This window comes from Pelobates fuscus, chromosome 6 (genome assembly GCF_036172605.1).
Source record: "Pelobates fuscus isolate aPelFus1 chromosome 6, aPelFus1.pri, whole genome shotgun sequence".
In the NCBI taxonomy this organism is placed as follows: Eukaryota; Metazoa; Chordata; class Amphibia; order Anura; family Pelobatidae; genus Pelobates; species Pelobates fuscus.
Window position 1 is genome coordinate 31,938,196 of NC_086322.1, and position 27,271 is coordinate 31,965,466.

Here is a 27,271-nt window from a genome sequence, read left to right on the forward strand (position 1 = left end):
CAGTAGGCCACTAGGAGGAAGCCTCCATGACCCTGACCACACCGCCGGAACTCCGACCATCGCCGGTGATGGCAGATCACCCACGGCGCCCGCAAGAGGGAAGACACGGCCACAGCCGCGAGGTACCGAGTCTGTGGACCGCAGGTGTGGGCCTTTACACCGGCCAGGGGCTGGAGAACTCCCTCTACCTGCACCTCACCATCTCCCTGCGGTCTCTACCGGTCCAAGTTACCATCATCCCCAGCAGAGGTATCGGCTGATCTAGCTCCTTTCGCGGGACGTCACTCCAAGTCTGTCCCCAGTAGAGGGCTCTTGAGGGCCTAGCCTGGACTGCCTGCATGGACTCTCTCTATTGGGCTCCCACTGTGCGGATGCACTCACCACGATGCCTTATGGAATAAGTCTCTTCTGCATAACTCTGAAGGGTTGGTGGGCAAATTAGCATGTTTAGCTGTGACCTAGCCTCAATACTTGTTATGCACGAATACTAAGTTTCGCATACTGCGATTGGTCGGGATAGTATGGTATACTGTAGATGTCTTATCCAGCAACATTGACAACCTGGCAGGTTAATTTTATGCTATTCTCTATTATTTCACTACGCCTGCATAATAGCCACATAACTTGTAGTGAGCATGACTGGTTCCAGCCTTAACATCGAGTACCCTGTTGAGCCTACAACAAGCCACATGCACTACCTTACATGAAGGACAGGCTATCTACGTGCTCTCTCACCAATCACTAGGTACAATCGCCACACACCACGGCATGTCTTATACACATAGCACATCATACTTGTCCTGCCTACGCAGATAAGCCCCAGTTGTCTTATCAGACGGGTTCACATTGGTTACCAACCACTATGTCTAACGTACCTATCGTCATTACCTGCTTAGCTTTCGCTGTGGACATATTTCCTGTCCTGGGTACATTGATTAACAATGTTATTGAATATGCTGCTAGACAGACCTTTTCCTGGATTGACAGGCTAGTCAATAGGACCCAACTGATCTTCAAATTGTTGCTCTACAGCTAGATGTTTGCTACGTTGCCAGCTTGTCTTAGCAATTTAAATTGTACTCTAACGTCTTATTCTCACTACTATGCTCCTGTTAGCAACCATGACGCAACAGTTCAGCATGTCTAGCTTCTAAACTCTATTTAACCAATAGCCTAGTATTGCATATTTCCTAAGCCTGTTTAACCCTATAATCCATAGCTTGTATTTTCAACCTATAGTTTAGCGACAATTTTTTTTTTTTTTTTAAATGAGGCATCGCTATCCTGAAAATGTAATTTAATATTGCCAAATGATGAATCAACCCTATGTTGTAAATCACTCATACATTTCCCTTGCTTTTCTTATGTACCCCATCTTATATGCCTTTAATAAAGAAAGATTGACAAAAAAAAAAAAAAAAAAGAAGAATGTTTTGGTACATAGATTATGCTCCTGCAGTCTCTAGCCATACACAGCTCTGTGAATTGGCAGCTAATGCTGGCATAAAGCATTGCCCGCTGCTAGCCATCTATGAGAGATAAGAAACATTCTTTGAAGTCAGCAGATATTGCCAGGACAGTATCGGAGAACTCTGCAATGTCACTGTATTTTATTATTACTTTGTTAACATTTGCAAATGTTCCAGTGATAGACAGACAGATTGTTTTTGGGGTATATTCACCAAACCGTAGTTTGAGTTATGGACTTAAAGGATGTGGATCGGCATAACATTGACATGACTTCTCAAAGTAAGACAAGACAGTCAGGAACAGAATTTGGAAAATGATAATGCAGATTTATTTTATTTTTTTAAGTGCACTCTTCAAATGCATAAAAATATGCCCTTTTTAATCTAGATATTCCCTTTAATAGGACCAGCTACAGCACATCGCTCAATATTTCAAATAGACAAAGAGGGCACTTGAATTTTAAGGGTGTGAGCGGGATGTGGCCAGATGCAAGGCTGTTCTGAAAAACATCAGATACCGATGTCCTCAACTACACATATCTGACTCATGTTCATGTTTACAGCCAATTCAATACATATACAAAAAGGCAAAAGTCTGTGCAGAGGGGTCGGGTGAGACATTTATTAATGAGGATATGAAGACTTGGGCTCCATTGTGAACATTATTCGGAGCGTTACAGGTAAGTATTGGGACCTTATAGTGAAATTACACCTAAAGACTATAGGAAACCGATATACAGATTGAAAGAAGTGTGAGATGGGATTCATCAGTAAGATAAACCAGGTAGTAGCATTCATTGTAGATTGTAAAGGGGCATTGGACATTGAGAGAGAGTTGCAATAGTCAAAGTACGAGATAAACTTAATGTAGGCAAACTGCATCAAATATCTGGATGAACCAGCTATAAACAATGTTAAAAATGGAAGTGGCAGAATTTGTAGACTGACTGGATGTGAGGAATCAATGGTCAAGAAGGAAGAGCAGGAGAGACTGCAGATGGTAGCATATTGACTGGATGACTGACCTAAGAATAGTGCTTTAAAGGGGAACCATAATTTCTATACAACCACTGAATAAAATATTGAAAGTCACCTAAAGCTTTAATTAAAGCGGCACTGTGGGGGTTATAACCATTTCAGCTCATTGTATTGGCTTTAGTGCCTGTAGTAATCTGGCACAGTCCCTCCATACAACATTGAGCCATTTTTGAGCAGTTTAACACTTAGTGAGGGTTCATGGGTGATGACAGCATGGCCCCTACTGGAGATATGACTAAGACAGAGATTAAACACTTCTTCGGGCATGCCAAGTCATACAATCAATAGGCAATTGTTATAGGCTGAAAGTTTACCATGTCAATCACCACCGCCCATTGTTGTCCTGGCTAATGCTTCATCATTAGTCTGATTAGTACAGAGGGGCTTGGAACGTTTGTTATAGCAAAAACAATGGTCCAAATATGAACATTAGTATGGTGCCAGGTGACTAGACACAATACAACCACTTCAGTGAGATGAAACGGTTACAGTGCCTACAGTTTAACCATTTAGCAGACATTCCTGTTCAGTTCAAGCACAGCCAAGGCACGCATTGTAAATGAGGAGAAAGACATATGGTCTCTTTTCTCCACTTTTCTGGATGCTACTGACCAAAAGCTGCAAACCTAGCTAATAAAATCTGACAAAGAGCCAATATGGAGGCACCCAGCTACGGGGTACAGAGGTGGGAAGTTCTACATTTAATGTTAAGTTCCCTTTAAAAGAGGAACAATCTTAACCTCTTGCTGCATTTTTCATGTTTTAAACTGATAATAGGAGGGGACAGGAGGTAAGTTGGGCAATAAAAATGGGTAAGCAGACAAAGTCGCAGGACCTGATGGGTTCACGAAAGAAAACTATAAAATGGCAAAAGGCCAAATAATTAGCACCCCAACATCCCTTTTTAACTCCATTTACGTAGACAGAGACCCGGTAACAACCTTCACACAATCCAAAACTATTCTAATCTTAAAACCAGAGAAAGACTTGGCTCTCCCACCCTCTTACAGACCAGTTACACTAATTAACTCCTCACTAAAATACTGGTCAATAGACTCAGACAGTTCCTCCCCTCCATTTTGCATCCACAACAACTAATTCACAAGACGTAGACAGTCAGTGTATCGAATCAGGACAGTGATAGCAGCCACGTCCATGTATGATGATAAATCAAATAATCAATGGGTGTGTGGGGGTTGAGGCATTCTGGGGGCAAGTTAGAAATGATATAACTCAACTATTGGGTAAACCATTTAGAGTATTTCCCCATTACTGGCCGTCCTGCCAGAGAGTTCGGGACAGGTTCCTAAACTGGCTCATATGATCCTGGCTGCAGCACGTAAATCTATTCTACACCACTGGATCGTTCCCTCCCATTTGTCACGGTTCTACACAAAAAGTTCCTATTTATTTAAAATGGATTAGATTGAAAACAAATATAATAAATAAAAGCACTTGGACAAAAGATTTTTTATTTTTTCTCTCACTTGGCAACCCCACATTATGCATATTTTTCATTTTGGGGTATATCTAAACACTGCTTTTAACCTGCAAATCTCTTGTCTGCAGCCTTTGCAAATCCTCCTCTTTTATGCCCGCCCAGACTTTCTGTGACTGTCCAATCACAGACTTCCCAATGCAGCTCAATGAGAAGTATTTGCAAGGCATCAAGGACAATTGCTGCCTCTTGAGTTTAGCTCCACTAAGCTAAACAACCAGGAAGACTGGTTATCTGATTGACAGCCGGGCAGGTGTAACAATTTCTATTTAGAAAAGTGCCATTTATTTATTTTCCTTTGTTATAACTGCACTTCTTGTAAAATGAAAAAAAACAAGAAAACTCTATTCACCCTTAAAGTTGAATTGCTTTAAGTGTTTGGAGTGTCCCTTTAAGTATTGGAAATAAATTTATGTACATGTCTACTTTCATATTTTATCGCTTAAGATATATGTAATTATTTGCTTGGAATATGAAGAAATAGATAAACATTTATAATGGGCTAAGGGGTTTCATCAATGAAATATTCTGCAACGTTAGGTCATACCTGACACAGGACATTCAAACATTAAAAAACAGAACAGAATAAAAACAGAATAGCACAGCTGTTAGGACCCCGGAGGCCATCCGAGAAATGCGGTCAGGAAGGAAGCGAAGCAATGGGTCACCCTACTCTTTAGCCAGATTGACAGAAGAAAACGTGCCAAATGCTTTGGCCAAAAGGCAATCCGCACCTGTTCTGGCAGATTTCACCAGAGCTGAGTAAGAACTATGTCACATGTATCTGGAGTAATGCCTGGGTGCACAATGACAGCATTTTAATAGAACATCACACTTTGCTAAAGAACAAACAAAGTATACTCCCATTGTTTAAGGTAGGTACTGAATTTGATAGAACAATCTTCCTGGGCAGAACACTTTTTTATGGCTCTTTTTATACTGAAACACACGTACTGCAGCGATTGATATCTTTCCAGCTGGGATCTCAGCGGATGTTTTTGTGTCCTTTGTATTAAACAGACCTTTAGAAAGCACTATACATTGATGCATTGTATTCAATAATAAAAATAAAAAAATATATAAAGTGTATATGTGTGTGTGTATATATATATATATATATATATATATATATATATATATATATACATACACACACACACACACACACACACTTATTTTATTTAATACAATGCACATAGCTATATATTACTATTATTGGTATTTATATAGCGCCAACTAATTCCGCAGCGCTTTACAATATTATGAAAGGGAGGGAATTTACAATAAATGAGACAATTACACAGTGACACAGGAACAATGGGTAGATGAGGGCCCTGCTCAAACAAACTCAAAGTCTAGAGAAGGTGGCGTACAAATACACAACAGGGCAGCAAGGGTGACAGCCACCAAACAAGGTGGTTTAGTAGCAGAGCTGGAGGGGAGAGTGGAGTGTGGATCTTTTAGGAGAGCGAGAGACAGGTTTGGATAAGTATAGATAAGTTACTCTGGGAGTCCATAAGCATTTCTGAACAGATGTGTTTTGAGGGACTTCTTAAACAATTGAAGACTAAGGGATGGGGGTAGGCCGGCTGTTCCAAAGGGAGAGAGCGGCCCGCGAGAAGTCCTGCAAGCGCGAGTTAGCAGTAAGGGTGCGAGCAGCAGACAGGAGAAGGTCACCGGCAGAGCGGATATATATCTATCTTATAAAAAGAGGCCTATCCTAGAAGACTTTTTTTTCCTCAGCGTTAAAGTCATACCAGACTTGTTTATTGAAAGTTTGATAAAACTGTTGTCACAATGGTTTTTGTTTATCATATGTCACCTATGGGTTTTAAAAGAAACCTGTCTTATTCACTTTGCTAGAATGTGGTTGTTCGGATTTAACTTTTTAAATCGATCTTGAAATCTTTTTATTTCATAAATAAAATGTTTGGCAGACAACTCGGCAGCATTCAAGGCAAGTTTCTTATTTAACGTTTTTTGTTTTGTTCTATTAAGACATGCATTCAAAGTCATTTCGTAAGGGTATATTTTGAGTTCTATATAATAATCTCTATCCCAATCCCACCGTTACTTTTTGACAGCACTTTTACCATCATGAGATCACGGAGGAATGGTCCTATGCTTTGCTTTAAAGCAACTGTCCCCTCTTTTTAGGGTTGTCCGAGGCTGGAGAGTGAAACTGAACGCAAATCTAGACATACCTGAAGCCAACTGCAACCTATCCCTTCTTAAACTCCTGGTGCCTCATCCGTCAGAAGCCTTTATCACATCTTTTGATTGCATTGGAACTTCTAACACAGTAAATAAGAGTATGTTTTTTTTTTTAAAGATTTTTATAAAATGAACATTGAACAGAGTTTCTCTAAAAGGTTACTTCAACCAGCGTTTTCAGAAAATACTGTTTTTCTGGAGTGGTGTCTCGCCCATCTACTCCTCACACAATAATCTGCTAAAACTACTCTCCATTCTATTGCCATGTCCAAGTTCACCCTTCAGCTATGCACGTGACTGGGCCGCTTTAAGACTTCCGATTCCATGCTTTAAGCATGACATTATATGAAAGCAATATTGCAAACACCAACGCAACTTTAGCTTAGTGAAGCAGTTTTGGTGCACCTGTAGTATGATTGTTAAATTCTCTGCTATTTAACATCCGGTCAGGTGGGTAGAGTTTGGAGGGGGTGTCACCAGCAATGTGAGGCGCTTTTACAGTAATGCTCACAGTGGGCAGGGCCACTCGGAAGAAGGGGATCTCATCAAAAATATGGGGCAGGTCTGCCACCAGACAAGCTGCCTGGCCAGCCCCCCAGCACTTCGGAAGCTTCCATCATGGTCCTAGTCCTAAAGATGCGGGACACCAGGAAACGAAAGCAGGAGAGAACCCAGAATTCTGCAATTGAACATTAAATCACACAGTTGCCTGCTGGAGCCTGCATGAGTCTCCCAACAGGTCAGAAAACAGGAAATGGTTCATTAAAAGCACACTGTGCAATAAGATAAGTAAAACAATTAGACCTTGCTCAGGAAGTGTGTAGGATGGATACAGCCAGGAGAGATCTTGCTAGGGCTGCATAAACAAAGTATGTAAACTCTTAAAAGGCAGATAATTGAGCAGTGAGACTGCAGAGGCATGGCCTATACATCAAAACTGCATTAGTAAGATTAAGTTGTTTTGGTGCTTAGCGTGTCCCTTGAAGCTTGTAGTAGGGTGTATTTTCAATCTGCCATTAAATTAGGATATTTGGATTTCTATTAACACCGCAAGCATATATTGTGTAAAGGGATCGGATTCAGAGAGTGTATTTTTGGCTTGAGCACTTAGCATCTGGTGTAAGATAGGTGCCTTTTGTGATCCATATCCTCCAACATGAAACATTCCGTAAACATTCAACTCCATGTTAAGAAACAAGTCAACACAGTAGTCACATATTATTTGAAACCATTGTTTATTAATAGAATTTTCTACGGTGCTCTTTTGTTTTTTTGATTCCAGACATCTTACATTTTTACAGAATAGACCTGCTCATAGCAAACACCACTAAGCAGCAATGCGGCATTGGGGACCCATCGGGTGATGAGCACACCGTGCCTTCTGCACACATCTGACCTCCACCCTCTCTCATCCATGGAGGAGAGGAAAGAATATCCATATCTCCCTACTTTCTTAATCCCCATAATGGAGGGCTAGTAACTTTAGTAGGAAACCACTAGAAAGGCATCCTAAGACATCAGTGCTAATGATGCCGCAATGCTAGATTTTTTTATATGTAGGTCCAACTAAAGGAAATATCTCGTTACCCAGGGTAACAAGAAACAAATATTACCAAGCTCCCAGATAGGTGGGTTTTTGCAACCATGGACAGTTTGCTTCTGTGGAGTCAGGTGCTTAGAATGATACTTAGTATCCATATGACTGCCGTTTGCTCAAGGTCGAAGAAGGGGTTGTCTTTTTAACCCAAACATAAATTGCCGTCTTTAGAAACTAAGTTTCATGCATGTCACAACACAAGAATATGTCACAGCAAACAAAATAAAGAACAAGTTATAGACAAAGGGAGAGCATTTGCCTAGGTGTCATATATAGAGCATTGACATTAAACCAACATATACGTATTTACAAAAATATCCTCTCTTTAAAAAAAAAAAAAAAAAAAAATGAAAACCAGTATAATAAGTTCAGCCTTACGTTGAAATCATCATGCAAAATTCACATCAGATACTACAGAATCTAGAGACTTTGGAGACAATACTTTGTAGTAAAGTAGGCTTTGTGTTACATTCGTCACACATAAACACAATAGGTGAGTTATGGGAAGATGACAATCTGGCACTGTGCAGCATATACATCCATCCAGCAGCCAGGCTGAATCAATGCCAATCAAGGATCAATGGGAAATAACAAAACACAGACATCTTTGGTGAGAGGGCATGAACTACAGCTATGGACCTCTATCAATTCTAAAGTCCACCTTGGGATCATAATGATACTTTGGGGGAAATAACGTTTGACCAAGAGGACTATGCATAAAAAAAGAAAAAAGAAAAAAAAAAACACCAAAAAAAACAACACAAACAAAGACAAAAAACTGGAAACATATTTTTTGTTCCCCAAAAAACTGAGATGAAAATATGCAGATTTTGTTTTTCGGAACACAACTTAAAGAAGAACAGATTTGCTCTCCTTTCTAAATATGTAGCTTGGTGAAAGAAAGAGTGTAGGTGTAGGGAAAACTACCAAGTAGGAGACATTAAACTCCCTCATTACATGTAACTAACAGATTCCCACATTGTTTACATCATAATCAGACCTTTGCTGCCATCACTAAATTACAGGTAATAAGTGAATATCCTTCAACATCTTAAAGCTTCTAAGCTATTTTGGACATCCAGAAGGAGGTCATATAGTAAACGCTAGTGTGACATCTTCACTAGTGTTGTATAAACATTATACATAAAAATGCTTTTTAAATGCACTGTAAGACATGCATGTATCAATGTTTGTACGCGCACACACGTACAAATTACACCGAAAAAAGCTTTAGAGTTGAAAAAGTGCTGGTATCTGAGTGAATTTGTGCATAATGCCAAGTCGCTGCTGTGCAAATTCACAACTCAAATTTAACCTTTTTTTTCTTTTTTTCTTTTCGTTAAGACAAAACAAAAAGAAACCCAAAACACAGATGAACAAAATAAAAACGTTCAAAAGAAGACTCAAATAGCTTAACCTCTATAATTTTTCTAGCAGTAGCTACTATAAAAGAAAAGTACATGTGAACACTTTTGGTTGGTTGATCAGCAGAGACAGTCATGAGTTAGGGACCCAAAAACACAAGTTCTCATCAGTTCTCCAACATATTTAAAAAAAAAAAAAAATGTCCTCTTTCAGCGCCGCTTGGATTTTCGTCTGTAGTCCACTCATGTCAAATGAGATCGATTTAAAAAAAATATATATATATTGCAAGGTTCATTGGAGAGAGAAAAAAGAAAAAAAAAATGTTTGGCCCCTCACCATTTTAAATCCTTCACAAGGATAGTCTCAGTCCTAGAAGTTCTAAATTTGGTTCTTTTGCGATATAATGCATCAAAAATTAAAGAAGAAAAACCTAGGAATCAAGGAAACCCTTTACAATTGCACGATGACACACAAGCTGAGAGCACTGCATGGCATCTTTAGGGTCTCCCGTAGCCATCATGTAAACTTGTCAGCTTTTGGATTCTAAAGAGTCACTCGATTCAGCTTTGGTCAAACATTCCACACAACTGTAGGACTCCAACAACCTACACTTTTTCTGGCCAAAAATCCACAAGTTCCTAGGACCATCCACTCTAGTGCTCTGCATCCATGGCATCCAGGTACTTTGATTCAATGATTTTTGGTAGCAGGTTGTATCTGAAAGAAAAACAAAATACATAAAAAAAAAATTTTGACAAAAAAAAAAAAAAATTAATACTTCAGGTTTGATAGAAAACCTCAAAGTTTAGTACAGCTCTGTTATACACAGACTTGAGTTTCATAATGACATGAAGATCTAATCGCTCAATGTCAACAAACTAAGCCATGATCAATTCCTTGAAAGACCCATAGTGGCCTCGGACTGAAGTTATATATTTTAGTATTTGGGATTTTTTTTTCCTTTTTTTACTGATACGCTATAATTTAAAACATTCATGAATTCTATTAAGAAGAAGATATTTTCACTTTACGTTAAAAGAAAACAATCATCCCTTTCAATCATGTTTTTTTTTTTTTTTTCTTATTTCTAATATGAATCCAAACACACAACAACATAAATCTGTAGGTGGTGAGTCATGATACAAAGCCAACTTAATAGCAAAGTAACACTGTACCTGATTGGGATCATTCCGATCATGATGAGAGGAAAGATCATTTTCATGTATGGGAGAGGCGACATTCCAAACCCGCAGAGGATCAGCAGTTGGAGAACTTGCAGCCCTGTGAAGTAATGGATCTTTCTTTGAGGGACTCTTCTGATGTAATGAGTTGGTGGGTAGGCTGTCTGGAGGGGCAAAAACAGAAGAAAAGTTAAACTAGAAGAGGGGAAAAAAAAAAAGGGGGGGGGGGGGTTAGGGGATTTTTTAGAATTACAAATTCTCTAAGAGAATAGCAAGATTTTTGTTTAGTAACCAAATAGAAGGCGATTATCTCAAAACATTCGTCAAGTTCATGATTTTTATACATATACTTCCTAGTGGTCCGCTCACGCACGTTTACATTTTCATCACCTACGTAAATAGCTAAAGCTACGAACAACAAGTCCACATATCCCTCGAATGTGTACAGAACTACTCGCCGAGACAAAGAACTTACAGCTTACGACTCCCATTGATTTTAATGGGGACCTGGGGGTTTCAGAGGAATTCAACTGTCCACCCAAACCCAAAACAAATCCAGCCAAGTTTAATCACCGAACCCAGAAAAATGCTGTGCAACAAACACTGAACTAAACTAAAGAAGACAGATATTCAAGAAACAAAATGATATAGGTTGGCATTGAGACAGCCAGAATGGGTTGTGTACCAACATATTCTATTACGACCAGTTTTGTGAATGTTTAAAAGTCTTCAGTAAATCTAGCTGAAAGAAAATTCTAACACCTGAATAACCTGCTGCTACAAGCACTTAAAGGATAAGGAAGATGGGAGAGACTATTTAAGCGTTCTAATGATGTGATGCTTTGACATACAGGTTTCATGACATTTAAATACAACATTAGAATAGTCTGCAAGTCAAGTCAACAGCACAGCCCAAAATTGTTGAGAAAGCACGTTACATGGAAACACTTTCAGTCCCATCGGCTATGCAAGCAGTGATGCTAGGTTTTTGTTGTCCTCTTTCAATAAAGAAAACTGGATATACAATTTTTTTATGTAAATGTATTATTTTCACATCTTTCTTGAACTGCTGTACAAGAGTGGTGTGCAACAGGAATCCTGTAATATTTCCGACCGTTGCAGTGTTACTATATTGGATTATTTGATTATTGGTATTATTATAGTTATCCCACAATAAACCATTCTGGCATCCTGCGACAGGTGAAAACTAAGTTCAAATAATATTAAAAGAACCCTGTCTGCCAGACAGTCAAATAGGGTTTTATCCACATCTGTTACCTCCAACTTTAGCCTTTTACCCACTTCTATTGCTTCCTTCTCCAAGAGGTCCTTCTAACATCTCCAAATGAGCTGTGTTACTGAGAAGTGTGAATAAATAAAAAAAAAAAGGAAAAATAATAAACTGCAGTTGTGGCTAGATCACAGAGGGTCTTCAATGAGAAACCTCTGAATGGTCAAAGTACCAGTACAGTATGTGCCAAGGAAATAGGGAAGGGATAGCCGTAACAACTAGATCAACAGCTATTGCAAGCTAATATTGGATATACCACGAACGAACAGCTATTGCAAGCCAATATTGGATATACCACGAACGAAAACAAACAAAAGAAAGTACACGCATGTTTTTGGGGGTCCATCTACTACACCAAATGAGAGATCAGGCCCACGTGACCGCTTTGAATTATTCTGGACACCTGCACTTTTTTTTTTCTCTCTATAGAAAGTATTATTGTATTTTCATCAATTTTATTCAGTTTACTTCAACTATTTCTCCAACATTAGTGAGTATTTCATACCCAACAATAGCAGGGCAAAATTCTAAAAGAGGAAATTCCCATGTTCCCGCTGATGGCTCCACTTTTAAAACTTTGTCCCAGAAAGAGAGCTGTAAGATGCCAAAAGACCAGAGTATTGGTATGCAACGATACATTTTTATGGGACTAACCTACAACGCAGTATTGCTTCAGACCTGAGGAAGAGAGGAAAACGCACGAACGATTGACTTTGAAATATTAGGTTAGTCCAATAAAAAAAATGTAACATTGCATACTGCAACACTCTGGTATTTTGGAATCTTGTCTACTGGGCTAATACGGCTAATCCAATATATACACATACACACACTATAAATCATCCAAACAAATTAGGAGCATATTTTTTTTTTTTTAAGACTTTTCCCTCACGATTTGTTAAAGCAAGTACTGTGAGAGGCTTTTTGCCAGTTTCTGAATTAAAACTGCAGAGAAATTCCTCAAATAAGCCATCAGCACAGCGAGCGGTAAATGGACAATTAGTGGAATTGAATTTGTACCACTTCACTGGGTGAGTCATTGAGTAATTTAAAAATCCAAGAATTATGCTCTAAAGGGATTCTGTCATGGTGAGAAAAATAAATTACATTTATTTTGTACCGAAAATTACATGTGAACCTAAATGTAATCTATACATTGTGCAAATTGATTTCCTAGCAAATTAACCGAGAACATTAAATAAAAATTTTACTCTCACATAACATCGAAATCAATAAACTGGTTTTGGAGTGAACGGACACTCTTTCAAATCACACCTTAGAAAAGCAGTACATGGGAACAAACCAACACGTATTATGTTAAGCTCCATTTGAGTCTTTTCTTGCGTTTTCTAGAAGTGTGTACAAACCAAAATCCCTCCCAAACTGGTGGTAAATGGTTAATTGGAGAGAATGAAATATAAATTAAACAAAAAGTGAGTATGGGTAAACTTAAGGACCAAGGCTTTATTTGTGATACAATGTGTTTGTGACCAAGGTCTTTTTGCCCAATTGTTCATTCTACCACAATGTCCCCGTTTTGTTTAAGTGCCATGGGGGAGGGGGGGGGGGGGGCCAAAGTATGATTTGCTTATAGCTTTGGTAGTTAGGGGGCCACGATCTATGGCCTTAACTGACAGAGGGAACAAGTGTTCGAAAGACACCTGGGGAACCCCTTTTTTATGCAGGATATATGTAAAGGGTTATGAGTAGCACTCACTTTAAGTGCAGCATATAGGTCATTTGTCAATCCTGGGCCACAAACTGAGGGGACCCCTAGGTATCACATGTTTAACCCCTGCTGGTACCGTTATTGCAGGACGGTCTGGGACATCACTGACCATTAAAGCCCTGCACTGCATGACAGCATAGTCCATCAGGTGGTTGTTAAGGGGATACACTGGTCAGCCACAACATTATAATCACTGACAGGTGAAGTAAATTACATTGATTATATCGTTATAATGGCACCTGGCAAGGGGTGGGATATATGAGGCAGTAAGTGAACAGTCAGCTCTTGAATTTCATGTCTTGGAAGCAGCAAACCTGAATACAATACACATGCTGCCTGCTTTGCCACTTGCCTTTATTTATATTTATATCTTTTCTACCTTGCGCAGGATCTTTATACCTGGGTGCCTCCATTCTGTTCTCAGTTTTCTATTCTATAAATAGTCTCTAGTTTATCTAATGTATAACAAAAACAAATAAGGCAAATTTAAAAAAATTAAATAAAAAAAGCCACTCAACGGGCAGATCAAGTTTTACTTATTGGCCCCTAGTCAAGGTAGAGCTGGTATATTTATGTTCTAGTTCTGTCTGATTAATAAACCCTCCAACAGTCTGTTTTTTTTTTTTGCAGGACCGTCCCGACGTCCCAACTTTGTTCCCTCCTGTCCCGCATTTGGGCACACCAGGGAACAGTCCATGAAAGGTGTAGTGTGAGCCCATCATTGGACACACTAAGGCTTCATTCAGGGCTCTAGAACCCTGAAACAGTGCTCCCTGCAAGTCATGCGGTCAGTAGGCTTTAACACCAGTAATTCACCCATTAATGGATTAATGCTACTGTGATTTTTAACTACTACTATTTTAAAAATGTAACCTTTGTTCATTCAATAATAACTCAACCATAAATTTCCCCACAGTATGCTTCAAAATTAGCCAAAACATAAAAAGTTGTTTTCCCCCTACAGCCAATGGGCGGAAGATGCCTTGTCATATACATTATTAAAATAAGTTGAGAGAATTAATCTATAGAGTTCCGATTTACAGGCAAGCCTCATATTATGTCAGCCGTGCTGTTTAAGGATTGGGGACACCCTCCAGTTCTCTGCTAAGAGTGCGTTGGCCATATCAAACATGCTTTCCTGGACACACAATCACTTCTATGATAAAAGGTAAACTAAAGAGGGACAAGAGCATTATGGGAGACGGTATGCTTTCATAATAAAAGGCTCAACACATAAGTGCAATTATTTTGAATAATGAGGAACTGTATTAACAAGAAAGAAAAAAAAACAAACAATTAAAAGAATTAGCATAATAAACAGACCATTATAATAGGTCTGCTTAATAAAGAGCATGGAGAAAGGGTTAAAAAATATGCAGCAAAATCCAATGAGCACGCTGGTGCGGATACTCTTCTTCACAATATATTTGAATTTGGATAGGATTCATTACTATGGGAACCCTTATGACCTTCCATCTGGATTCTGGTAATGACAGGAAACTGTGGAAGACTGCCAGAAAATGAGACTGCAAAATGCGAAATGCCAAGGAGAAAACATTCTCCGAAAAAGGAAAGGAAGAGTGAATAACAAAAGAATATGTGTAACACAAGGAAAGACTATGCTCATACAAACAGAATTCAATCCCTGGATAGTTAAACACCCTTTTAAGATCCATGCAGCCTCAGATTCTTACTGTGTATAAACGAACTCCAAGTCTCCTGTTCCCCCACTCTGGTGCGTTGAACACAGTAGATGGAGGACACCTGACTGTTTGAGAATCTGGCAGCCAACAAGGTGAGGGACAGAGAGCGGTAAATTCGCAGGTGGGTTTCTCTCCTCCTCAGGTGTTAAGACATATCTAAATGAGACGTAGCTCATTTGTGGATTCACTTGTGCAAACTCAGGGAATCGTTCTGGACCGGAGATGGGATGTCTGTGTGCTCAGACACAGTGCTTGTTTTCACTTCTATCGCACCTCTTCACCCCCTCTCCCCCGCTTTTCTTTTTCCTTGCACCTTCCCTTTTTTTTTTACTGTTCATTCTTACTTCGACTGTTGCCCCCCTGTTTATCACCTCACTACTTTCCTGCAGTTTTCACCCCGCTGGTCTCTCACAGTGTTAGATCTTCCAGCCCGTTCTTCCTTAGTCCAGTGCAACCCCATTAGGAAAAAGTACCTGTATGCACTGCACTATTGGAGGTTTGATTGCACTCCTAGTTAGTGTATTATCTGTGAAATCCACCTTTGCCTTGCAGGAATAAGTGGGACAGGAACACTGCACCCAGACCACTTCAATGAGCTAAAGTGGGCTGTGTGCCTATAGTGTCCCTTTAACAACTCATTTGTGTATTGTTTATGTTGATATTTTAGAATATCCTAATAGCCTCTTGCTATGTATTGTCCTGTTCTGCATATAAAGGTCTACCCATGCCCAGGAGGGTTTCAGACTTTGCATAGTTCCATGATTACCAGCTAGATCAGCAATTTTATTTGGTCAATTCCTGGCAAGCCTTTATGTGGACTTCTTGAGTTTGTCCCTCTTGTTGTAACTCATATTATTTAATAAACACAGATTGCACAGATTACATTAACAAACAAGAAGTGAATGAGCCAAGCTGCCAACATGTTCTGCAGTACTTTACAATTAAATAACTGACGAATATTAGAAACCAAACAAAATACAGTGTACAGAAACAAGAAATGAAGAAGGCCCTGCTAAAATTAGCTTACCATCTACAAAAGGGTTAGAAGAAAAAAATACTTAAGTACAGATCTTTGAACAGACTATTGTATTGTTGAAATTCAAGGATTGTGTTTTATAGGCAGCCCTTCCAATTGTTGTCTGACTTTCACAGCATTAACAGCCTGGCCTCCCTGCTATCATGAACATATTGAGGATGTATCACTCCTGCATTACCTATGCAAACCCAACTAAATAGGAGGGAATGCCAGGGGTGGCTTAGCTCAGGGATAATCCATGTAAGTTTATACTTGCCAAGACGATATTTTCACTAGCCAATGTGGCTAGAGAAAATGTTGAGCCCTGGCTTATCTTCTCTTACACTAGCTTCATGAAGAATACATTGTTTTTAAATTAAAGGGTCAATGCTAAAATCCCATCCTAAAGTGTGGGACAGAAAATATTTAGAATAAAGCGCAGTCAGAGCAGCTGAGGGAATACTAGATGAGTGTATGCTCACTTTACCACGCAGTTTCACATTGGTGTGAAGTGGTAATGGTGCTTGAATGGCTGATTTGAGGTTTCCTAAGGCTTCGAAGCACTATGAACATGCCTAGCAGGGAGCAGGTGAAAGTGTAAAATAAAGAATCTAAACTTTCAGTTAATTATCCTGTTCTTCTGTCTTACATAAAATCACATCTGATCACCTAGCCCAGACAGGAAAATAGAATTCTTGAATTCCCCAAAGTCCTATCAGCCTTGGCTTGTACACAATAGCTTCTTTGATGTGTCTTTGTAGTCTGTGAGGCTGCCACGATACATACAATAAATACATTTCCTGGGGAAATCACGTGTGTCAAAAGAGATACTTTGTGTATATCCTGAGTGCACTACAGACTGCGCACAATGAATCCACCTACCTGCTCTTTCAACAAAAGGGCCACTCGCTCAAAGAGTTGGCTGCCGTCAATGGAGGTCAGGGCAATATACAGGAAGAGGCCATACAGGACAGGTTTTGGGATCCACTGCAATGGATAAGGCAGGAGGAAGAGAGAGAGGCCAACCAGGACGTTGGCTATCAGAGATGTCAGCCGGGTCTCCTTCACACTTACAATCCTGGGGGGACACAAACAAGAGTTTCACACAGGTGGAATGGGGAGATGCTTTGAGACAATGAATGGGAGATCAGCGAGCGCTTATTCTGAAAAAAGTGTAACACTCCATGAAGCTGTATACATAGATCACACAGCAACAAATCTGGGCATTGTGTACAGATCTTATCATTGTTAAAAATTCCCAAAATTAGCTTCTAAATAAGCCAATGTATATAATTTGTGCAAAGTTGGAAGAGACTGTGCAAACATTTGTTCTGGCCAGATTGTCTGAATTAAATGCCTTTCAATCCAAACCCGAACTAACCATTTAATCCAAGATTCACCTCTGGAGTCTCATTCAATCCCGGACAAGGCTTAAAAAGGCATTTGAACCGGATCAAACGGCCAAAACAAGTTTTTGCACAGGTCTACAGTATCATAAAATAATTACACCCCAGAAATCTCAAATTTAATCCAACATACTCCGTTACATAAGGGTTCTATTTAACTACAAAATGCCAAATGTTACTTCATTCTACAAATGTCTTCTTGATAGAATGTACAGTTATGTCACACACAATCAGCTCTTGGCCACATTAGCAGAGTCTGCATCTAGTGTTCAACTAGTAAAAATGTCAAATAATCCTTTTGTTTTAAACCCAGGAAAATACACCGTCAACCAGGTCTCCAATTTTGCAATTTAAAGGAGGCTCACACGTTGAGCAGTGTAGCAGCATTTAGTAGAATCATGGTTAGAATGCAACGAGCAACAGTTGTGTGAACAAAACAGATCTCACATAGTTATCGATACAGTAAATATAAACAACATGGTACATTCCAATACGCACTTTATATGACAAGTATTTAATTTTAGGAAAAACAGAATGTCTAAAAAGGATAGAGCACCTACAATATAACATTATGTAGATGGCCACTGTGCGCATAATGTTATTATATCATTAGTCATAAAGATTATAAAGAAACCTAGATCCATTATTTTACATATACGTTAAAAACCACATTCGTGCAGATGAGGGTTATTTGAATAAATTCTACGTAATAAATGTTCCCAATGTGTTAGGAAGTAAGATCGATGGATCGTGAGTCAGTGGACTGAAAACTCTAGCTCTAAGGATTTACTTACAGGTCCAAGCTTGTAACGTCCGCAGGGACCAGAAGCGTCTGACCAGCCAGTTTGGCAGTGTACCCCAATTTCAGATCATGCAAAGGTGACTCGAGTTAGAAAAGAATAATATACTTCACATAAAGTTGTTTGATAATTCAATTATTACACCATCCCTATTTACTTACACAGCTTTGTTGAGGTATACTACATATATACTCCGTAATATCACGTTTATTTCTAACAGAAACCCCTTAGCTTGCAGGTGACACATTACAGAAAACCTGTCTGGTAATAGAGGAATTTTAAAGATGCATGAAACATCGGTCAGATTTTTGCATAAATAAATGCAAATGATTTTATATTTCAATCAATGTTCCGCACACAGGATAGAATGCAGTTGTCGCATACGGTGCCCTTGAGGACCATACACCTGCCAGAAATTAAGGATTCCAATAGATATAATGCATACATCCGGTCAGGACGAACTATCTTAGTTTGGATTGCCGTTTGTTTAAGTCTCTCAAATAACAAGATATTCTAACAGAAATAATAAAACAAACTATCAAAACTACAACTTTGCCAGTCTTACATTCTACAGGAGCGGAGATTTTAACTTTTGGTCATCCCAGTAATAGACTAAAGATTTGAAGCAATGATCCATGATTAGTTATCGTGAAACCATGGGGCGTCTGTTGCCCCCTGAATTTAGACTGGCATAAGGATTTGATCCGAAGACTTCATTATACTTTTTATATGTATGTACATGCTTGCTGTACACATCGGATCACATACCATCTTAGTAGAGTTTGGATTAGCATTCATTTAAATCTATTATATAACCAGAGGATATTTTCTACCTCACTGGATACTTGACTAATAACCTCTTCACCCACCATGAGTGACTTGGCATGCCTGGCAAGCTACAAGAGACTACTAATAAATAGACGTATCTGATCTTGTCTGCGGCTGCAGGTTATCGGATCACAAAGACCTAGCATGAAGATAAGAATTGCTATTGTTACAAAGCCCGATTCGACAAAGAATAGCAACAGAATCTCAGATCATTAACTTGCCGACAGCATTCACGAGGACAAAGAAATACAGAAAATCATTCTCTTACAATCACAAACTAAATATGGATTTCTATGAACTGACCGTGTGCTTTGTTTTACGTAATGTTCTGACCTTCGTGTAAGGTAATGGTAAAGGAAAGTATAAAGTAATAGTGAGGATAACCGTACAAATTGAAGAGCAGCTTCGTATTAACTTAACAAAACAGCCAGGTGTTAATGTAAGCAGTGCTGCCATGAAATTCCTAAGAAATACCCTGCAGCTCATGGATACTCCATGCAGAACTGAGTTTACCTTTAGATTGTAAGCTAATGGGCTAGCTAACAAAAGGGCTGTAAAGACTAGGTCTTGGCTGACAGGCAGGAACCTCTGTCCCTTTTGTATTTGTTGTCTATCCGGTACTGTCTTTATTTCCTTAGTATAGCTCTCACTCTGAAGGACTACTGAATGCATTTTAAAAGTAATTTCAGAGCTTTTATGATCATCTGGCATAATAGGTGATTTCACAAGAATAACAGGCAGGCTGTGGGTACACAATCTTTTTCCATCAGTTATTGAAATATCCTCATAACATAATGACGTACATTGAATTCTCTGTCTCAGTAAAAAGCATGCAAGTTAAAGCGTTTTACATATGAAAACAGAGCAAACAAAAGGAAGCAGTAATATAAAGCATCAGAAAATAATGATCTCCAACACAAAGCAAACAAAATATAAAAATTCAGGTACATGGTAAATACGCATATACCTGATAAAAGACTACATGGCCTAAAACATGGAAATGCAATACACGGTTACTGGAGAGGGGGGAGATTTTTTTTCGATTCCGAAAGGAACCATATTTACATAAAACATTCATATCAGCAGAGAAAGAAGCTACAGTTAAATAACAGTAAATAACAGTAATATACATAATAATACATATGTCTTAACATGAGCCTCGGCTACACATGGGACAGGCAAACTATGGCGCAGATGGGGAGCTTGGCAGAGAAGTCAGTGGGAAGTCTGCATTGGGGAGAATCCGTTTTAAAAAGGAGGAGGAATTCATCCCAATAAAACCAGAAGTGACGTTTCTGGGTCAGGCAATATTCCGCAGCTTGACTGTGCATTCTACAAGGTTGGATTGGTTAGTGCAATGATCAGTGGCACATTGCAAGCAATGGGGAAGATGGAGTAAGCGTTGTGGAGGTTTTACACGAGTGGGTAGACTAGGCTCCAGGCCTAATGGATGTTGTGCGAACATTAAACATTGTGTGCTAGAGTCATGTTAAAAGATAAATACCCTCGTTGGCTTAGCAGAAGCAAGAACAATTTCACCCAGATTAGGAAAATCAATAGGAATGATAGTTTGCCTGCAGTTCTCAATGGTGCAAAATGGTGAATTTGTCAGATTAACAATTGCTAAAATCTAAGCTGACAGAGAGAGAAGTAATCCTTTCCTCCCGTTTGCAGGGTACATGCTCTCCCCTAGTTCAGCTCAGTCTGCCTCTCCACGGTTAAGCAGGGGCCGATTTGGAACAGTTTGTGTGAAAAGGGGAATAGGTAACGGGGCCAGGTTATGGGGAGGAAAAATACATAACTTTTTTTTCTTTTATAAAAGAATTGAGTGAAATAATATACAAGACAAACACCTATCAAAAAGTCTTCATTTGATTTGGCACTCCTTTAACAGTGTCTTTCACAATATGTTACAAGGAGCATGGTTTAAGAACGCTTATTCACTAATTTAATTACATATGGTCTGGTTGGAATCAGACTAGGTTGTATTGTGGTAGGGATCTGAAGGTAGCTGCTAAAGAATGCTAAAAAACAAAAACAAAATTAAAGCTGTGGTGCCCTGGATACAAGTGTAAGCCATTACAAAGTTTAGAATTTTAAAATTAGTCAAGTGTTCAGACCTGGGGATATTACTGGGTTTTATCTACATTGTTTATTTTTTATTTCTTCCTGTTACACGCAATTCCTCCGTTCTGAAAGCAATGTCAATCACCAATTGCTAAGGCCAGTAAGGTATTGTCATGTATAAATAGGGGCATTAATTCTCGGGATGAAAATATAATTTTGCTGGTAAGACCCCACCTTGAATATGCTGGGCAATTTTGGGCACCTGTTCTAAAGAAGGATATTATGGCACTAGAAAAAGTGCAAAGACTGGCTACACAACTGATGAAAGGAACGGATAATTTTAGTTAAATAAATGTTACATTTAAATCTCTGTAGTTTGGAAAAACGGCACCTCAGAGGGGATATGATAACATTATACAAATATCTTCAGGGCCAGTACAAACCATTATCTGGAAATCTATTTACAAACAGGACTATATATAGCACCCGAGGTCACATGTTTAGGCAGGAAGAAAGGAGATTTAGTCTAAGGCAAAATATATATATTTTTTTTATATAGCAAGAACAATAAGGATGTAGAATTCTCTGCCCAAAGAGGTGGTTTTATCAGTCTATACAGATGTTTAAACAGCATTTGGATAAATACTTGCAAAAAAAAAAACAAAACAGGGATATAATTTATAACTAGTGGGGTAATAGCTTCTTGATCCAAGGAGATATCAGACTGCCATTTTGGGGTCAAAAAGGAATTTTTCTTACCAAGCTTATTGCAAAATTGGAACAATTTCTTTTGGATCAACAGCAAAAACAAATGTGAGAAGGCTGAACTTGTGACCCCCGAGGGTTGAACCAAGCATTAGCCCACTGAGCCATCTACACTTGGTATCAGCTTAATGGACACGTTTCTTTTATAACTGTGTACCAAACCTTGCAGTACATTTGTCGCTACTATTTTTAGGGGGATTTATGCATCTTCTCGCATACTTTGTTTACTAGCCTCTTGCATACTTAGTGTAATAAGTGGGGGGATGTGATTAACAGCCAAACTGTATGCCAATGAAGTGTTATTGTGTTCTAATACAGGGATTCAAGCCCCCATTCTACCCTTAGGCAATAATGGAGTCCTCTGTGAAGCACATGGCCTTTCACAAGGCAAAATCAGTTGGGTTGTTGATAAACTCCTCCTCCATTCCCTTCCAGTGCAACCCCCCCTTCCCCCAGGAGGCACTCTGGCTCTGTTACATCCTAAGGGATTGACTAAGGGAGGTGTGTCCAGCAGAAGGAGGGGCTAACCTGTTTAAAGCCCTGTGAATAGCACATTTTATCTCGCTTTGAATTCACCTTCCTCACCTTCTCTCTCTTCCCTCTCCCCACTATACACACCCCTCTCTCTCTCTCTTACTCTCAGCTGCTGATCGATGGAGTGGTAACTGTATCACGAGTCTATGCCTATTTTACTATGTTGATTTAGCCTACTTTCCATTCAGTCAATGATTAGTTTTAGTAGCAACATATACTAGCCTATTTCAAATGTATATGTATTGTTTATTTGTTTAATTAGCCTCTATTAATAAATATTATTGAATTGCCGAAAGCAAGGAGTGTGGACTCTGACTTTACACTGTTTTTAAGTTATTATTTTTAGTTATTAATGTTATTATTAATTACAAGTTTATTCCAACTTGCGAGTTAAACGTTTATTACACTTAGTTTACTAGCCTCTCGCATACTTCGTTTACTAGCCTCTTCATTGGCCAGCTGATGCTTGTACCCGTGCTGCACACATGGGGAATTCACTTGTAACCGAAAATTACAGAAACAAAAGAGGTATATGAAAAAAGTGGCAAAAATAGCAGTGCATACAAGCCAGTTTATAAAATAAAAATAAAAACATTTTCAGTGAATATCCAAGAAGAGCGTATATATTCAGTAGAACGATGACGCAATATACACAGTTTGACAACTTGGTTACAAAGTCTGAAGATGTCTAATCTCATCAGTTTGGGCGCCTAAACAACCAGAGCAGGAACGTCAGGATCCTGACAACTTTCATAGGGGTTCAAGCATACACAGGAAAAATTATGTAAACCAGAATATTCTTTTGATTAGAACAACGTATAGATCAAAATAACCTCTAACCTTTAAAATGAAAGGTTTGCTTTGAATAAAGAAAGGAAATTAGGAAAAAATAAATAAAATCGTCCCTAAAAACTGCACTTTGAGACTACCCCTACAATTAAACCCTTATTGTTACAGCTAATTGGATGACAAATGATTGTCCTGACCTTCCCAGTATACTTAAAACGCTCTTGCACTTACGTCTCATAAATGTGTCCATGTTCCACTCGTTCTTCCACATTGGCCAATGCTCTGACATGCATGGGAGAGTGAGGAAAGGCTGCGTGTATCCATGGCATCCCGAAAACCGACAGCCCCGTGTTAATAAGAGCCACAAGTAGGAGATCCCAGTGGTACGCAGTACCTTTAACTAACCTGAAAGAGATGATACAAGGACTGTTATTTGGCGATCTCCAACAAACGCAGTACAAATCTTGACAAAGACAAACAGTTAAAATGTCACTAGGTCCATCTTTGACGGTTGAATACACATCACTCTTTTGGTCACAACTTTGGAATCATTTTGTTGCTTGTACAGTGGAGTTTGGCACATAGATTTAAGATGAAATCTAAATGTAAAAATAACACTATTACCAACACTTGCTGGCAATGTGGATATATACAGTATTGCACAAAAGTGAGTACACCCCTCAGATTGTTGTAAATATTTTATTATATCTTTTCATGTGACAACACTTAAGAAATTACACTCTGCTACAATGTAAAGTACTAAGTTTACAGCCTGTATAACAGTGTAAATTTGCTGTCCCCTAAAAAAAAAAAAAAACTCAACACACAGCCATTAATGTCTAAACCGTTGGCAACAAAAGTAAGTACACCCCAAAGTGGAAATGTTTTGTGTGGTCACCATTATTTTACAGCACAGCCTTAACCCTTATGGGCATGAAGTTCACCAGAGCTTCACAGGTTGCCACTGGAGTCCTCTTACACTCATCTATGACGATATCACAGAGCTGGTGGATGTTCGAGACCTTGCTCAATAGAGTTTAGGTCTGGAGACATGCTTGGCCAGTCCATCACCTTTACCTTCAGCTTCTTTAGCAAGGCAGTGGTCGTTTTGAAGGTGTGTTTGGGGTCGTTATGTTGGAATACTGCCCTGCGGCCCAGTTTTCGAAGGGAGGGGATAATGCTTTGCTTCAGTATGTCACAGTACATGTTGGCATTCATGGTTCCCTCAATGAACTGTAGCTTCCCAGTGCCGGCAGCACTCATGCAGGCCCAGACCATGACACTCTCACCACCATGCTTGACTGTAGGCAAGAGACACTTGTCTTTATTCTTCACCTGGTTGCCGCGACACACGCTTGACACCATCCGAACCAAATATGTTTATCTTGGTCTCATCGGACCACAGGACATGGTTCCAGTAATCCATGTCCTTAGTCTGCTTGTCTTCAGCAAACTGTTTACGGGCTTTCTTGTGCATCATCTTTAGAAAAGGCTTCCTTCTGGGACGACCATCATGCAGACTAATTTGATGAAGTGTGCGGCGTATGGTCGGAGCACCGACAGGCTGACCCCTACCCCTTCAACCTCTGCAGAAATGCTGACAGCATTCATACGTCTATTTCTCAAAGACAACCTCTTGATATGAAGCAGAGTACGTGCACTCAACTTCATTGGTCGACCATGGCAAGGCCTGTTCTAAATGGAACCGGTCCTGTGAAACCGCTGTATGGTTTTGCACACCATGCTGCAATTCTTTTTTTCAGATCCTCTGAGAGTTCTTTGCCATGAGGTGCCATGTTGAACTTCCAGTGACCAGTATGAGAGTGTGACATCGATAACACCAAATTGAATACACCTGAGACCTTGAGTCACATGACACCAGGGAGGGAAAATGGCTACTTGGGCCCAATTTGGACATTTCCACTTAGGGGTGTACAGGGACTCTATACTTACCGACCGGGTTCCGTTCCTACGACCTGGTCGATAAGTGAGTTTGGGGATTTCCTGCTCTGGTATGCATGTCTGTGTTCAGGGATATTTCCCCGAACATAGACGAACGCAGCAGATTAGGGAATCCCTCTAATTCCCACGACTGCTCGCACTAACCACCCCACGAGAGAGCTGGTCATAAGTGCGAGCCGTCGTAAAACAGGTAGGTCGCAAAACAGGTAGGTCGCAAAACGAGGACCACCTGTACTCACTTTTGTTGCCAACAGTTTAGACGTTATTGGCTGTGTGTGGAGTTATTTTGAGGGGACAGCAAATGTACACTGTTATACAGGCTGCACACTTACTACTTTACATTGTAGCAGAGTGTCATTTCTTCAGTGTTGACACATGAAAAGATATAATAAAATATTTACAAAAATGTGAGGGGTGTGCTCACTTTTGTGAGATACTGTATATGTAAAGAAGGCATATTCTGCTCTATAAAGTGACACCTTGGTAGACAGACAGACCAAGAGATATTAAACCAGGTTAGAATTGCAGATACAATCTAAATGTACCAGGTTAAAATTGCAGAAACCTGTGCAGACAAGCAGGAGATGTACCTGTTCTCCGGTGCATTGGTAAGGGACGCTACGATGTTCTGCTCTATGAAGAAGAGCATGGATAGAAGGAAACCCAGCCCCATGGCACTGGTTATTGAGCCCATAGACAGAGATCCAATTGGGGCCAGCACAAACAGGCTCTCCGTCTGAATGTAGTTAAACTTGGCAACTGCAACAAAAAGAACGAGTGTAGTGAGCAACCGGAATCACTTAATTTGCCTCATTAACAGCACAGGGTGCAAGATAAACATAGATCACAAATCTCTATTATTTATATATCAGATAACCAGGACAAGCATGGTAATTATGGAAGGGCAAAGCCAAGCAACTGGACTGAAAGGGGTTGCCACTTACTGTAAGACCTTGCAAAGCAATATTTTGGCCAATTATCTGACACTTAACCCCTTAAGGACCAAGCTTCTGGAATAAAAGGGAATCATGACATGTCACACACGTCATGTGTCCTTAAGGGGTTAAAGAGAGAACACGGATATGATGCATTTTAATCAGAAACTGGAAATGGCAGATTTTTGTTTACGTTTGTAATCTACCTACAAATCTCATTTATATCTGCTTTATTGAGCATTTCAGAATTCCTACGCAGTACTTCTACTGTAAATAAAAATAAAATTATTGTACATAACCTCTCACTAAAACAGCAATTTTACAAATTATTTTGTTCTAGTCTTTCCTACTTATTAATTTTGCAGGTTTCTCAATATTTTTTCGTGTTGATTCGTGCTAATTTCAAGTCAGACATGAGAAAACAGTTAAAGCAATTATTTAATAATTCGTATTTTTAATTTTTAATTCAATCTATTAAGCATTAAAATGTTGTTTTAGGTCATTAATAAATGAGGGTGAAAAATCCCCAAACATATTTGGCATAAGAGTAAAAGGGGTTTATAAAACGACACGTAGGATTCTGTGTCAGACATTTGTTTCCATTAAACATCACGAACGTCAGAGTGTGAATTCCTTCCTGGGATGGAAATATTACTCCGGTTTTGCCAAAAGATTCTCTTCAGTTCCTACATCCCATTGTGTTTCTAGATATCACCCACGCTGATCAATGACATGTGCAAACGTGGAAAATAACCCCCACTACACCTACCCAAATATCCGCAGCCTCCAAGTTTTACATCCAAACATCTGCAATACTAGCGACAAATGATCTTCCTGTTTTTTGGTGAGAACAATTTGAAAATGGCCAATTTTGAGGAGTCATTTTAACCAATATCTTGGATTTCCCATTAAAGTCTCTTTTATTATGTGTAAGTACTAAACAGTCAATATGTTTCCGCGTGAACATATGAAGGGCATGAGAAAGTCATAATTAAACAGCTGGCAGTCACATTTGGTTTTCTGTAATGCATTGCATGTTTAAAAATAGATAAGTATTTTTTAAAAAATGGGCTTTTCAAAAGAAT

The 27,271-nt window shown here is 39.2% G+C and overlaps 1 protein-coding gene across 2 annotated transcripts in view; it reads right to left on the reverse strand.

The window, feature by feature from the left end:
- Positions 1-9,224: 9,224 nt before the first annotated feature.
- Positions 9,225-27,271, reverse strand: part of SLC4A11 (solute carrier family 4 member 11) — a 188,922-nt gene continuing 170,875 nt past the window's right edge. For both annotated transcript variants that reach the window (XM_063457590.1, XM_063457589.1), the window contains 5 exons: positions 25,842-26,010; positions 23,521-23,694; positions 16,983-17,178; positions 10,357-10,526; positions 9,225-9,898 (listed from right to left, as the gene is read on the reverse strand). In XM_063457590.1, coding sequence (XP_063313660.1) covers positions 9,835-9,898; positions 10,357-10,526; positions 16,983-17,178; positions 23,521-23,694; positions 25,842-26,010 — 773 coding nt within the window. In that variant the 3' untranslated portion in view covers positions 9,225-9,834. The remainder of the gene's footprint in view (positions 9,899-10,356; positions 10,527-16,982; positions 17,179-23,520; positions 23,695-25,841; positions 26,011-27,271) is intronic.